The sequence below is a fragment of the Anoplopoma fimbria genome, chromosome 18, assembly GCF_027596085.1.
Source record: "Anoplopoma fimbria isolate UVic2021 breed Golden Eagle Sablefish chromosome 18, Afim_UVic_2022, whole genome shotgun sequence".
Taxonomy (NCBI): domain Eukaryota; kingdom Metazoa; phylum Chordata; class Actinopteri; order Perciformes; family Anoplopomatidae; genus Anoplopoma; species Anoplopoma fimbria.
In genome coordinates, this window is record NC_072466.1 from 15,075,534 (window position 1) to 15,089,591 (window position 14,058).

Consider the following 14,058-nt stretch of genomic DNA (forward strand, 5'->3'; position numbering starts at 1 on the left):
CTCATAATGTTCTGCCTTTATCAAAGTGATACATTAACTCAATAAGACTGGATGCAAAATATGCCTTTGTGTTGATGATTGCTCATTAATTCAGCTACCTAAAGCCTAAATTACAAACATTTTCTTTGTGAACATGCTTGTCATCTAATAAATGTGGGCATAATACATATTGATGGTTAATCTAGAGTTCAGACTCATCTCCAGATGCAGGAAAGGGAAAGCCTTGATCAAAAAAATGTATCAACAAAGAATTTAACACTAGTTTTTTCCCAAAACAAGTTAGAGTAGCTGGCGAGTTAGCTTTGCTTTAAATGATAGACTGTCATTAAAATTTAAATGTATTTATCATTTCAGTGTGCCAAGATTACAACAATTTGAAGCACCTTGAAGTCCATAATTCCCAGAGAATTTTAGTCCTAAATCTATTTAGACACTGGTCCCAGCTGGTCAGATACAAATCTAATCAATGTTTCTGAAATGAAAGACTCTGAAAAGTGTGACGTATTAAGTTATCAAGCATGGTGCAGACCTTATGGACAGTCAGCATGTTTCGGAGGCTGGATAAACTTTGAGGTTTTGTAGAAATTGATTCCTCCTGAAGCCTCTTCTGGATGGACGTCAGGCTCTCACACTTCTCCTGGAAGTTCTGGGAACGCTGACGCTCAGCCTGCAGCACTCTGGGAAAAGAAAAAGGACAATTAGACATCAGACTGGAAGCTACTTAGAAAATTGACACATTAGGTGTATTCCATCCAAAAAAATGTATAAATCATTACAGCCTTGCACATCTTGACATAGTTATACATCTCATCTGCCAGAGTAAAAGAATCGATCACAGCTCTTTTTTTAGAAAACTGTTTTGTGAACCTTTAAATAGCAACAATGAGAAAATACAAAATCCAATTGCACACTTAAAGGTTTTTTATTTGTGCATCATTTTTGAACTGAACTCTCTCACCTGTTCATGTCAGATGTTCGAGTCATGCTTTCAACCCATTGCCTGCTGAGCATCTGCAATCTCTCCGTCTCATGGTTGTCAAGGATCACATAATAACTCATCTCCCTGATGTCAACCAGTGACGGAAACAGATCACTGAGCTCCAAGACAACCTGCAACACAACCAAGGAATAAAAAAACATAGCACATTTACAGTTCACTGTGGGCCCTCTTCATACAAAACTGAGTAAACTGCACAAGTCTAAAAAACTTATTGTCTTCTTCAATACAGCATGATGTTCATTTAGTAAATTATGATCACATTTAGAGTAAAATAGACAGTAAAGCAGGGTATGCTTTAGGGCGTGGCTACCTTGTGACTGACAGGTCACTACTACGGAGTTTTCTGGTCTGGGTGTTGTCTGTGTTATCGTCGAGAAACTTTAACCCTTTTACAATGTGTTTTCAATTCATGAAAGTTATTTGTAACACTTTGGTTGCATATAAATCTCTTGCTCATTCGATAGTAACCAATGGTTGACGTCATGGTGACTAGGTCCATTTTTTTTACACATAGTCTGTGTTTTACAGGAAAAAGCTTAAAAAGGGCTGGTTTTTAAGCAAGTTCTCGAATTATATGGACCATCTTTTTTGTATGACATTTAAATGGATTTATTTGCAATGGAAGATAATACCCTCGGGAAGTGTAAGTCCTGCTGAATCTAGCAGTTTTCCCATCCTCCAACTCTCCTCCACAGTTTAAAAGCATCTCCTTTAATTTTAAAGAGGATACATAGCGTTTCTGACCAACCTTCATTGAGTCTGTGTCATTGAATTTAGTCAAAAGTTCATGTTGTGTGCTCTCTGCCTGCTTTTCAAGGGCCCCCAGTTGGGTATGAAATAGTTCCTGTTGCTCCAAATCTTCCTGCACACAGAAATGTGATGATGATGACACTTAAGCAACAGTCTCACATTAAATGTGAGGGAAACTGGTCTCCATTCACTAGACACTTGATGAATTAAATGTCAAGATGATAAATAGCTTTTTATTTTATGTTAGTCACTGCTCAGTCAAAACCAATAATCATACTATTGTAAAATGAAGGTGATATTTTGACTTATTTCCTCACCTGAAGACTTTTCTTTTTTCCTGACATTGCCTTGCTCAGCAGCAGGACTTCACGTGACAGCAGTCTGGTCTCTGATTGGATCAAATTTGAGGCCAGTGGTTCTAGGCGTTCAATGAGAGGCTTAGAAGCTACAAGCAAATCTCCCAAACTGCTTTGCAAATCCTCAACAGCATTCTGTAACTTCTGGTGTTCGAGTGTGAAAAAACAAACAAAAAACAGTTAGATGGAGGAATGAGAAGATAAGTGCTGTTTTTTTAATCCATTTGTATAACTTCTGTTTTTACTGTGACATTTAATTATATTTAATAACTTTCTTTCTGCTTTTCATCATCTTTTCAATTATTTTCCTCAAAGTCCATTAAAATACTTAGGATCATAACATCGTGGCTGCTTTTTATTCTTTTGCAAAAATGGAAATATTGTTTTCAACAAATTATTGGTTTTCCAAAAGTACACCATAAAGTGTACTTTTGAAGTGGGGTGGATATGGAGAGAACTTTCATAAATTTAAATTAAAAATTTTGCATGAATGTCCAAAACAACACATTATGCAGTTTCTGAACAAGCATATTAGATTATGTGAACGAACAAGGGGAAGACTATCGCTGATATTTCAAAGTGCATGCTGTTTGTTTTTTTCCAAGAATAGAACAGGAGACCAGTTATTAAGAAAGACTTTGAATGAAATTCTGAAATGCAAGTCATGGAGTGCAAGATGAGTCAGTTCTCAGAAAAACTGCACAACTATATGAAAAACAATCAGTCTAATAATCATTTTATCTGTCTGCTGTGATTTAAAAAAATGACAGAAATATAAAAAATTCAACTACTTAAAATAAACATGTTTGTGAGCCCTAAATAAGCAAGTCAGTGTTTCCGACATGAATGTACAAAGATGTGGCAAATGTTCATCATTTCATATCAACAGAGGAATAGGTTTTTATTTTTTCAAGGGAAGTTAGCCTGTATTTATTTCATCTAATGCACCACCGAAAAAATTTGCATTCAGCTTTTTCTTTTATTGTGTGGCTCTGAAGCCGAACTACGAGCATGTACAAAGTGTGTTAATGGTCAACATGCCGGTTGTTGCATTGTTCTCCTAAAGGCCAGAGAGCCTACGAACAAAATTGTCTGTGAAAAAGCAAGAAGACAACGATTGTAACCGCCAAACCAACTGCCAAAAACCAACCTCAACAATGTCGGTGAGGAACTGTTAACTTATATCTCATATTCATGGCTACTTTCTTGCCTTTATACAAGTCTCATCAAATAGATGATTGATAAGTACATATTTTAAAATGTCCCACTCAGCACATATAATTATTTTCTGAACAAAGTGTTACGTACATATATTATGTTCTGATTTAAAGAAATGATTGTCAACCAATACAGCAGACTCAAATATTGAAATTGTTTTTGAAAATCGGTCAAGGCTCTAATCTTCCATATTGCAACACAGTACTGTAGCAGTACATTTTGTTGTACACACTTACACTTGACAAGAGCTTCAAACTCACCTCCACTGAGTGAACCACGGCCTTAGTTTCATGCTGAGGTGAAGATCTCAGCAGCTCCTCCCACTGATGCCACAGTGTTTGCAGGTAAAGGGAGCATCGATCAGACAGATGATTGTACTCCTGCCAGAGAGAGATTGTCTCTCCAGTCCTCATGTGCTCCTTCTGTAACTCCTGCACCACGTCCTTCCACCTAAACACAATACATTAGTACTCTATAAAAATAATGTGCTTTCAGAAAGGCTACAATTATCTGATTGAGTTGTGGTACATGATTTTATTGACATTTGCAAAATGAAAAAGTACCCTCTGAATACATGTTAGGATTATGTGTACTTCTGACTAAAAGAATAAATCTTTATCACGTAATTTGGAATTGTGTGTTTTTCACCGGACAGATTTACAGATTTCTTCTTTAACTTTGATCCACTGCCTTCTGTTTTGGTAATTTCAGGCCACTGACCGTTTTCGCTCTCCACTCATTTGATCATCCAGCACCTCAGCTGTTCCACGATGAAGATTCTTCACAAGACCCTGATAGGATTTTTCCATGGACACCCAAAGCTTTTCTCCTTCTCTGGCCTTCTCCTGGAGTTGCTGTGCACAGAATTCACCTTTTATATTTTCACCTCAGAGGAGCATTTACTTCTCCCAAACCTAATGTATGGTGACCTTTACTGAATCTGTCAAATCTAGATCAGCTACAACTGGCTGTGTCAGACTAACAAAAAAAAGTTGCAGCTTTAAGTCTTTATGGGATATGATGGAAAGGGCTTCTGCTCACCTCAAGGAGGTCCACATGTCCTTCTGCCTGCTTCAGTGAGAACAGAGGCTGATGCTGAAGAGCACAGTGCACCCTGGTGGTGTGCAGAGAAGCCTCCTTCAGATCGCTCTCAAAACGGCTCCACTCCTCCACTTTCAGTTGTAGAGCTTGTCGCAGAGCTTCCATCTGTAAATTACCAGAAAGGAAGACATGAGGATGTTGGGTGATGAAGCATCCCTGACAGTTCAGAGAACTAACTTAATATTTTTTAGGACAAGGTTAGCTGTTTAAAAGAAATGAAGCACTTTCTTGTTACTTTGCTTTAATATAAAACACATAAGAATATTCACAAGAAATCATCCAGGTAGCTGGTGGAGCAGTGGCTCTGGTGCTTCAATTATTATGGAATCATAGGTTACTCATATTATCAAAAGTTTGAAGATTCAACTTGAGTAAGAAGAGTAGGTTCAGAGTTAGTTAGAGTTAGTGTTTGTACCTGGCTAAGAGATCTTTACATTTTATAATTTTCTGAAGGTTATTTTTGGAATATTTCAGGTGAGATTATTTCATATTTGCTGATGTTTTCTTTACTTATCCAACACTTTTACTTCTTATGAAATCTGGTAGCATAATACATTTTGTCTTCAATTTTGTCGAATTGTTACCAAACAAGCTGTACAACTTGGACAATAGACTAGATTTACTTAAGTGTCCTATTCAGGAAAAGCATCTTAAATATGTTGGCAAATAACTGTATTTAACTTTAATTTATGTAAGATTTATTTTTACCTGTTGACTAAGATCCATGCAAGCATGACAAACAGTCTCTGTCCAGCTAGAGAAGGAGATATCACAAGGGTGATCCTCTTCCTTTTCAACATGCACTCTTGTGGATTTCAACTCCTGCAAAGCTGCATCCACCTCCTTTACTCTGCTCACAACAGCCTAGAAGAAAAACAGGAGCAGTCTCAAGATCAGAGGACAGCAGCAGGAGAGACAGATCAAACATACACCTGCTTAAATCCCGTTACTGTACCTCCAACTTCAGCAGAGCCTCACGAGCCAGAGTTTGACAGGTGGGCTGTTTCCACTGATTCAGCTGCTTTTTCTGCTGTTCTATCCAGCTGTGAAGACGATGTAAACACCTCTCTCTCTCTGCACTAGTGTGATGCATCTGTTCAGCTTCACGAGTCTGAGGGGACAAAGCCAAACAGTGGTTGATTTATGAGTAGAAATCAAAGTCTTAAATATAAAAAATACTTTTCTTTTTTAGCCACCTTGGAGATAAAACAATACATGCTTTTTCCATTGTGGTTGGCATACATTGAGGTATGTCTCGGGTTTGACTAATGGGTTTCAGTTTGTAATACAAACCATAAGTCAAATATTTGTGCTTATGGAAATTATTGGAGCTTTTAATGACAGGAAACCCAAGTTTGTATGCTTTGAATTGGTTGTATTGAAACAAGCGCCCGGATTAAGATCTGAGCCACCCAACTGTCACTACATTTCACACATGCATTTCACATATTAGCTGGTTAACACTGCATAAAAATATTATTAGATCATAAAATAAAATAAAAGGCTATAGTTGCATCATTCAATTTCAGATTCTACAGGTCCACGTGTTTTACTGTAAACCAGTAGCTGAAGAACGGACCTGGCTCTCCAGCTCTCTTTGAAGATGCGCCCACTGAAGTCTGAGGGCTCCAAGTTTCTCTGCAAACATTGTACGTTCTGAGTGGTGAGCCAGGACGTCCAGTCCCAACACCTGAGGCCCAGACTGACACAGGAAATCAAGAAGGAGCAGCCCATTGACCATGCCTGTCTTTAGCTCCTGAGAAAGCACATTACATAGAAAGAAATCATTAGAAATATGCATATAAATAAAACCAGAAGAAGTTGCTAGTTATAAATTACAACACAGTATGCATCATCTTTCTCTGATATCGATGAGGTACCCCTGCTGTGCAAGATTCCATTTCAGGTGTCTGACCAGGAACATATTTCTAACGTAATATTTGTATTTCATTTGTTTTGTTAGTGTTCTTTAGAGTTGTACACCATTAGTAGTGCTTTTATCACATTAATAAATAGTGGATTGTTCATTTTTCTTTGCCTTTTAAAGTAAATATTTATTTTGAAATACGTTCTGTGAATGTTTTACGAGTTATCCCCAAAGAAAACACAGCTTTCATTTTTATTTTGGTTTCGATGTACAGTAAATGGCACCAAATGGTTATCTTGTTACCATAACGGGAATGCAGAAAGGCAGGATTGTTGAAACACAGTAGTGTATTTTATGAATGAACAAATGTGTCATTTTGAGAATGCTTATTCACTAAATGTGGAGAAAATGTATCTAACATTGAAATAACCATTTAAATAGAAACACTCTTGAAAGAAATGCACAAAATAAAGTCAAAGGGGACACTGGAGGTATAAATACCTGGTAGTGTTGCAGAATTTCAGTTATCTGAGCAGCATCTTTGGCCTTGATGACCGATTCTTTCTCCTGGTTCAGCCTAGCCTCAAGCTTCTTCAGCCAGTCCTCCAGGTCAGACAGCAGCTTTACCGGTGGCCACGCTGCCATCAGCCGCTAATGGACACCAGACAACAGATAAGAAAGGTGTTTAAAATTTACATTAACTTCTGTCATACAATAAAAAACAGTTTTATCTCAATCTGACATTTGTGTCTGTCTAAATTATTGTCTTAATCGTTATTGGGTAGATACGATTGTTTCATTCTCTCCTGTGGGTATTGCCAAAAGTCATCAAAGTTGACCTTATAAAGAACTGGTGGAACAATAATAATTATAATATAGAATTATCTGGTTTCATTCATGGGTAATAAATAGAGGGAGGTGAAGGACATTTTATACTTTTTCCTCACCACTCCCAGTCCTTAATCACTCCAAAACTGATTTCAACAGGGTTTACACTCCCCTTCACTATAGGGGATTTCTCAATGTCTAATTATTTTTGAAAACCAACAGCACTTTCATGGAATGCAGATAGTAATGTTCAAAGTTTATAGGACATTTGAGGTCATCATGACAATTGCATCATTTATTTGAGGTAATATATAACTATACCACAAGTATACAACATTATCACTATTAATCTTTCACTAACTACCTTATATTTGAAACAGCTTTTTTCTCCATAACAGGTGACAACTCTTTGTATATACTGTACCTGTTGCAGGTGGTCTTGTATCGTGGACAGGTCAGAGGTCAGCTGGGTCCAGCTGCCCTCCAGCTGGGCGAGCTGAGCTCTCAGCCCAGGACAATCAGCTTCCCTCAGGTGGAGCAGCTTAGTGGCTTCCCTGGATGCAGACGCCCTCTGCACTGACATGGCTTCAATCTCCATGGAGAAGTCCTGGAGGATGAGAACAGAACCAGTATCACAAAAAAATGTCTATCATGTGTGAAAGATGCAGTTTAAACTGCTCCCTGAGTTCTCCACCTGTGCATCCTTAGGTGGATGGTGCTCCATACTATACACCCAACCTTAAAATGTTTTTTTGTTTTTTTTCACTTTCCCATATTTCACTTGTAGATTGATGCTGCTTTAAGGGACTAAAGAAAGGACTGAGAAAACATGTTTTTTTCCGTGGGTGAAAAAGGCCATAGTTGAAGATGGTTGTTCTCTATTTATTTTACAGAAGCATGATGAGTAGACAAGACAGCCATACCAGCAGCCTGATCAGATTGTTGCGAATGCACTCCTGGTTCAGGTCCAAAGTGTCGGCCAGGTTTGACCAAATCTTCTGGTGTTTGTTGGCACCAACCAGCCATTCATTGACCGAGGCAAAGTCAGACTGGAATCTGTGGGGAGGGTGAGAATAACAGATAGCTCATCCACTGGGGCAGAACATGACTGCTCCTTAACAAAGAGTGAGTTAAGGACTTTGGCATGGGTCCAATACAGCTTAACAAGAATGTAGATACTTTTTAAATTGCACATTTCGGGTGGAAACAAAGTATCAAATTCTTTGACTAAATCCAAGAGAATTTCCTCAGAATTAGCTAAAACCTTATGTAGTAGTATCCCCAAGAAGCTGTATTAAGCCTTCAGATTGGTACACATAACTTTTAAAGCTTCACATTATGATGGATTTGAAGTGAAGCTTGCTCTTTTTTAAATGGACTTCACTGGAGCAGAATTTGACTCAATATGCTATCAAAGCCTCTATATAATACTCTCCTTTGCAGCCTCCATCATTCTCTAAAAAAATAAAAAATGGAAACCAAGAAACCAACTTAGAAAATTGAGATTCAAACTCAACTGAGTTATTACAAAGCACATACGATTTCAAAGTCATACATACTAGACCTGTAAAAATATGTCTGTTGTTGTCTATTTTAACATGGTTACAAATCAATACAAGGCTCAATACATCGTCACATTGTAAACCACAAGTAAAACATTTTTTATTTATCTATGAATAAAATAACTGACGTGGTTTTAAAGACCATTTAATTTGTCAAACTGTTCAGACTGCTTGATCTACATTGATAGATAATAAAGTCCTGTAAAGATGCCAGTAATCTGTCTTTTTACTCTTGTAACATAAATTGGATGTATTGATGAATTGGAGTATTTTCTAGACTGTCCCACCTGTCCTGCCTGTCCTGGATATCTCTGCAGCGTCGACTCTCCTGCTCTGTCCGCCTGTAGGCGCTGAGCCATCGCAGCTCCAGAGCGCCTCCTGCGTGACCAACTGTGGCAGCAAACACTGGATCTGTCTGCAGCGCCTTCCCCTGATCCAGGAGCAGTCCTAAAGCAGCTTTGCTGTCATCCAGCTGGACCAGTGTTTGCTGAGTAAAAAGCAGAACCAACAGTGCTTATGTTGAGTTTAGATCAAACTTTGTAGAGTCTCTTGACAAGCCAACACCACATTAACATCTGAATAAACAGCATGGACCTACTGGTTGTAGTGAAAATAGTGCTTGAGTTTGTGAAAAGTAAAATAACTTAAAAAAGCAGAGGTTGACCAAAAGAAGAAAATAAGGCAGAGGGAATAACAAACATTAACACAGGAAAAACAAACCAGCTTAACTATCACCCTGTCACAATATCATTGATTCATGCCAATAAAACTAACTCCAGCCACTGCTATGGGATCAGCTCTTTTTGTCTCTCTACGCATGTCTTTGTCCCATGCCATTTGAAAAACTATGAATACCATATCAGACGCTGGATTTTGGCAAGGGCATATCCCTACTTTCTTTACCAATGTCCATGTCCTTGTCTGGAGGTGACAGAGAAATTCAAATTCTTAATGACGCAAATTCATGATTTGGCCAATCTGGCAAGGCTAAACCCAAATACCCATCAGCATGGTCCTCACCTTGACCTTCATTACTTGTAAAGGCAGTATGGAAAACCACACTTGTTCATCCTAAAAGTAGTTTTTTTCAAGTCGAAAACTGGCCAATGACAATTAGTTGTAGTTGAGTTAAATATTTTTAGGGGTGGTATCGCAAACATCATCAGTTAACCTCAAATGTGCCCCTTTAATATAAAAAAAAGTGCAGGAACTCTTCTCACAATATCGTTAAAAAAACTCATCATAGCAGAAGGAAGGACATCAACACAAAAGACCCCTTAACAACATGTAAAATAAGTATAACTCTCATATAGCTCTCGAAAAAAGTTTCCTCTCTTGCCCTCACTCTGCTCCTTCCCATGAAATTAACCATATATACAGTAATTCATGTTGTCTAGAGGCTGTTTGAGGCATGCAAGGAAATGTTGTCAATCAGAAACAGAAGTCTGATGAGACAGCAAAAAAATTCAATGTTTGTGTGATGGATTTTACCTGGCAGGCAGCTTGTCGGTGCTGTGCTAACCTCTCGTTGTCTTCCTCTGGTTCCCCGCTGCTGATGAAGGCTTCAAAATCATCCAACAGCCCGCCAAGTCGACCGAAATTATCCTCCCAGCGGGTCCACTCCTACAGCAGGTCCAACCATAAACCCACACATCCATTTTTAACATTTGATTTGTGAGGACAAACACCTAATTCAAGATTTTCAACAATTTTCCAAGGATTCTACATGAAGAAAATAAATCCCATTTGTTTATGTATGAATTCATATGGCCCTCAGCAAATGTGGACTACAAACCTGGATCCTCCTTTGAGAAGCCACCTCCTGTTCCAGAGCCTGTTGCTGCAAAGCTTTGGCTCTGACTTCCAGCTGTACCCACTCATCCTCTTGACACTCGAGTGCTTCTGGCTCACGTTGGAACAGATGCTGCACAAAAGCCAACTGAGACCCGAGGACCCGCAGGAGCTTCTGGATCACCAAGAAACCAGATTTATGACAGAACTGAATTAAAGTAATTGCACAGTAAGCATGATATAAATAAAGACCGGGCAGTGTAAAACAGACACTGACTGTGTCTGAATATTGTTCTATGAAGTCTAATCATTAGTTGTTTTAGCACTTGGTGTCTCTCTGAAAAGCATCAAGAGGCTTCTACACACTTGGGAAAGTGCCTAGCTTCAAATCAAGTCTTTGCTAGCTTGTTGAAGAACTTGTTGAAAGCGCAGTGAGATACCTTGTGTCTGCAGAGAACGGCTTTAAGTTGGCTGCAGTTGTGAACATGGCTCATCTGCCCTTCTGTTATGCATTCTTCACCCAGTTCCAAGAGGCGAGTGATCCCCTGAATCAAGGACCGGGAAGTTTGCTGAAGCTTGGCTTTTACCCCTGGATTCTCCCTCTGATGTCGGCCCAGCACACACTGCTGAGAGAGACAGGAAAGCACAAAGTTGAAGGAAAATACTATTGACTTTTGAAACACAGATCCTGCATCTCTCCTACTTTGACATTAGACTGTAGTTAGGGTTGGTACCATGCTGGTATTTTCTGTTATGGGTCTAGTCAAAGCCATATTTCACTGGGTATTATAAAGTATTTTTTGTATTTTCTTTGAAAAACTGAAATACTGGCCGTTAATTATGGCACCCACATTAGGTCAATATGTTTTTAATTAAAAAGGTGTCTTTCTCAATTTGTAATTTAAAGCAGAAATTATAATGTAGCAGTTATGGCTTTTAACAGCTCTCCAATAAGGCCTTGCTTGTAAAGAAATATTGTTGTTATGAGAGTTAATTAGAATGTTTTAGACATTTATTTACTGGGCATGTTATAGTCGTACATATATAAAGGCAAACATGCATAAACACACACACAAAAAGCTGCAAAGCACTGGTTACCTCCAAACTGGGAGCATCCTTTATGCTGGGGAACATCTCACTTAGTCCTAGTTCGAACTCGTCCAAATTACACAGTTGGTTGGAAGCATGCTCCTGTGTGACACAAAGTACCATGTGTTGTTTTTTAAGAACAGTGGTGGAAAAAGTATTCATCATTTACTAAATAAAAGTACCATTATGACAATGTAATAAAAGATTTCTATTCAACAACATTCAACATTTTCCCTAAATAAAAGTAAAGAATTTCCAAAATGTACTTAAAAGTATCAAAATGAAAAATAGTCATTGTAAAGTAGAATTGCTACTGTCAGATTATATTATTCTTTATTATTGAATTATTATTACTAATGCATTGGTGTGTCAGCAGAACTTTCAATGCGGTTGCTGATTGATAGGGAAACAATTTAATTACTTTCTATGTTCTTAGGTTGTTTAATCTATGACAATGCATCATATTTCACAAACAGATGTCAATGAAATATGATGAATGTTTTATGTGTAAAATCTAAATCTGCAAAGTAACTAGTTGTTGTATCAGTGAAATAATTCTAGTAGAGTTAAAACTATACATTTTCCCTGAATGAATTAGCAAAAAATGGAAATACAAAGTACAAGTACCACAACACTAGATTTAAGTTTGAACTACTTAAATATAGTTTAAGTAGTTCATACTTAAATTCATAGTATTCATAGTTAAGATACTCTCTACTACTGGTTCAGAGGATGTACACATACATATAATTAGAAATAAATGGCATCGAAATGAATGCATTGCCTACGAGAATTACAAATAAATACATTAAAGCCATTAAGCATATTAAAAAAAAAAAAACATATCCAAAGCCATAAAAGCTAAATTTCAGCCCACAAACATTTTTATTATTGCTGTGAGAAATGACATAATATATATATGGAATTAATTAAATTCTGGGAATGATTTGTATTTCAAACCTGATGTTGGTATGTTTGTCCCAGATGTTCAATGAGCTGGTTGTGGGATGAGGTGGACACCAGCTGGACCATCTGTAAACAATCCTGAAGGGAGGTCAAACAGCGGAGAGCTTCTGGTTTTTCCCTCGAAAGTGCAGGTTTGGTCCCTGATTCCACTTTACTCAACATCTCACTCAGAGTCACCAGCTCAGTTGATACACACTACGCAGGTATTCAGTCAGAAACAGAGAAAAATAGCTTTTAGAATCCGAGGTGGAAAAACTTCAGCCCTTTTTCTTTTGTAGAATTTACATAATACACAGACACCTCAATGTGCAGTTATAATGGTTATACTACATGTGTATGCTTGAGAGGCATTATGGTCTGTCACCTCCAGCTGTAGCAGCCTCAGCTGGGGGTCGTCTTCACCAGGACTTAACAGGAGGTCAATCAAAGCATCCAGACAGGGGAGGACCTTCCGTGCAGCCTCATACAACCCCTCATTTACACCTGGAGAGCTCGCCTGGGAAATAATCAAATGCATGGTGATCACTATCACTAAACTGTAATGATTTAAAAAATCAGATCTTCTAAATATGTTTCGCGGTTTTGGTCGACTATAAGAAAATACATCTAAATACCTTTATATGCAGTTAAAAAGGCTAACCATCAGAGCATTTGTAGGACAATTCATTAATAAAACTGTATTTTTTAAAAGACTCAATCTCTGAGTCTATCAACAAGTAATTTTGATTAGGTACACACATGTATGTTTATATTTAACCTCATCTACAATGGTACGTACTATTTGTCTCATCATGGTGATGGACTCATGTGTCCGCTGGAGAACAGCAGAAGCAGACCCGGTTGACATCAGCTCCCTTTCTGGGTCCTAAACAAAAACAGGAATTTTTGGTTTGAGTTTTACAGTGAGTAAAGGAAAAAAGAAAGGATGCAGGGAGGGAATAATTGGACAGGATGCAAGAAGTTAAGGAGGACCATCATTTTAAGGGCTGAAACATTACTTATTATTTTTCTGTAGGTTCCTACCTCTTCATGGGTCCCTCCATCCTCTGAGCTGATTCGATGCTCCTCCTTAACTTTTTTCAAAGTGGTCAGTTTTTGAGAGATCTGGGTATTAAGTCGACTCCACCTTAGCTGCTCCTGGTCATCTTCCTCTTGTCCAGCCAAGCTAAGGACCAAAGAGAACACACAGTATGCCTGAGTCTACGGTCTGTATGTGAGTTATTAAACATCAATTACAATGACACTCGGTTACTTTATCGGCTCCTCAGACGACTGCTGGGCTTGATGAGATTCTTGCAGCGAACCACTATGACTGTTGCCGACTTCTCTCCGCTCCTTCAACACATTAAAAGCATCCTGGACATTACAGAAAATCAAAAGATAATAAAAACAGAACATTTCTTTGCAAATTTCTTACCATTTCTATTGTGTATTATTTGAATGTCACTTATAGGAAATATAACATTAAACATAATTCACCTTCAAAGTTTGAAATAGTATTGACATCACGACACATGTAAACAATTAATC

The 14,058-nt window shown here is 38.0% G+C and overlaps 1 protein-coding gene across 1 annotated transcript in view; it reads right to left on the minus strand.

Annotated features, from left to right (window-relative positions):
• LOC129106898 (nesprin-2-like) overlaps nt 1–14,058 on the minus strand; it is an 85,494-nt gene that overhangs the window by 21,252 nt on the left and 50,184 nt on the right. Inside the window, exons 69-91 of the mRNA XM_054618171.1 lie at nt 13,781–13,884; nt 13,552–13,693; nt 13,286–13,393; nt 12,893–13,024; nt 12,523–12,723; nt 11,572–11,664; nt 10,914–11,099; nt 10,478–10,648; nt 10,174–10,305; nt 8,970–9,169; nt 8,044–8,176; nt 7,545–7,727; nt 6,794–6,943; nt 6,005–6,181; nt 5,381–5,536; nt 5,134–5,289; nt 4,366–4,530; nt 4,045–4,178; nt 3,591–3,774; nt 2,068–2,250; nt 1,749–1,862; nt 959–1,110; nt 530–677 (exon numbers count right to left, since the gene is read on the minus strand). Of these exons, the coding sequence (XP_054474146.1) occupies nt 530–677; nt 959–1,110; nt 1,749–1,862; nt 2,068–2,250; nt 3,591–3,774; nt 4,045–4,178; nt 4,366–4,530; nt 5,134–5,289; nt 5,381–5,536; nt 6,005–6,181; nt 6,794–6,943; nt 7,545–7,727; nt 8,044–8,176; nt 8,970–9,169; nt 10,174–10,305; nt 10,478–10,648; nt 10,914–11,099; nt 11,572–11,664; nt 12,523–12,723; nt 12,893–13,024; nt 13,286–13,393; nt 13,552–13,693; nt 13,781–13,884 (3,504 nt within the window). The remainder of the gene's footprint in view (nt 1–529; nt 678–958; nt 1,111–1,748; nt 1,863–2,067; nt 2,251–3,590; nt 3,775–4,044; nt 4,179–4,365; nt 4,531–5,133; nt 5,290–5,380; nt 5,537–6,004; nt 6,182–6,793; nt 6,944–7,544; nt 7,728–8,043; nt 8,177–8,969; nt 9,170–10,173; nt 10,306–10,477; nt 10,649–10,913; nt 11,100–11,571; nt 11,665–12,522; nt 12,724–12,892; nt 13,025–13,285; nt 13,394–13,551; nt 13,694–13,780; nt 13,885–14,058) is intronic.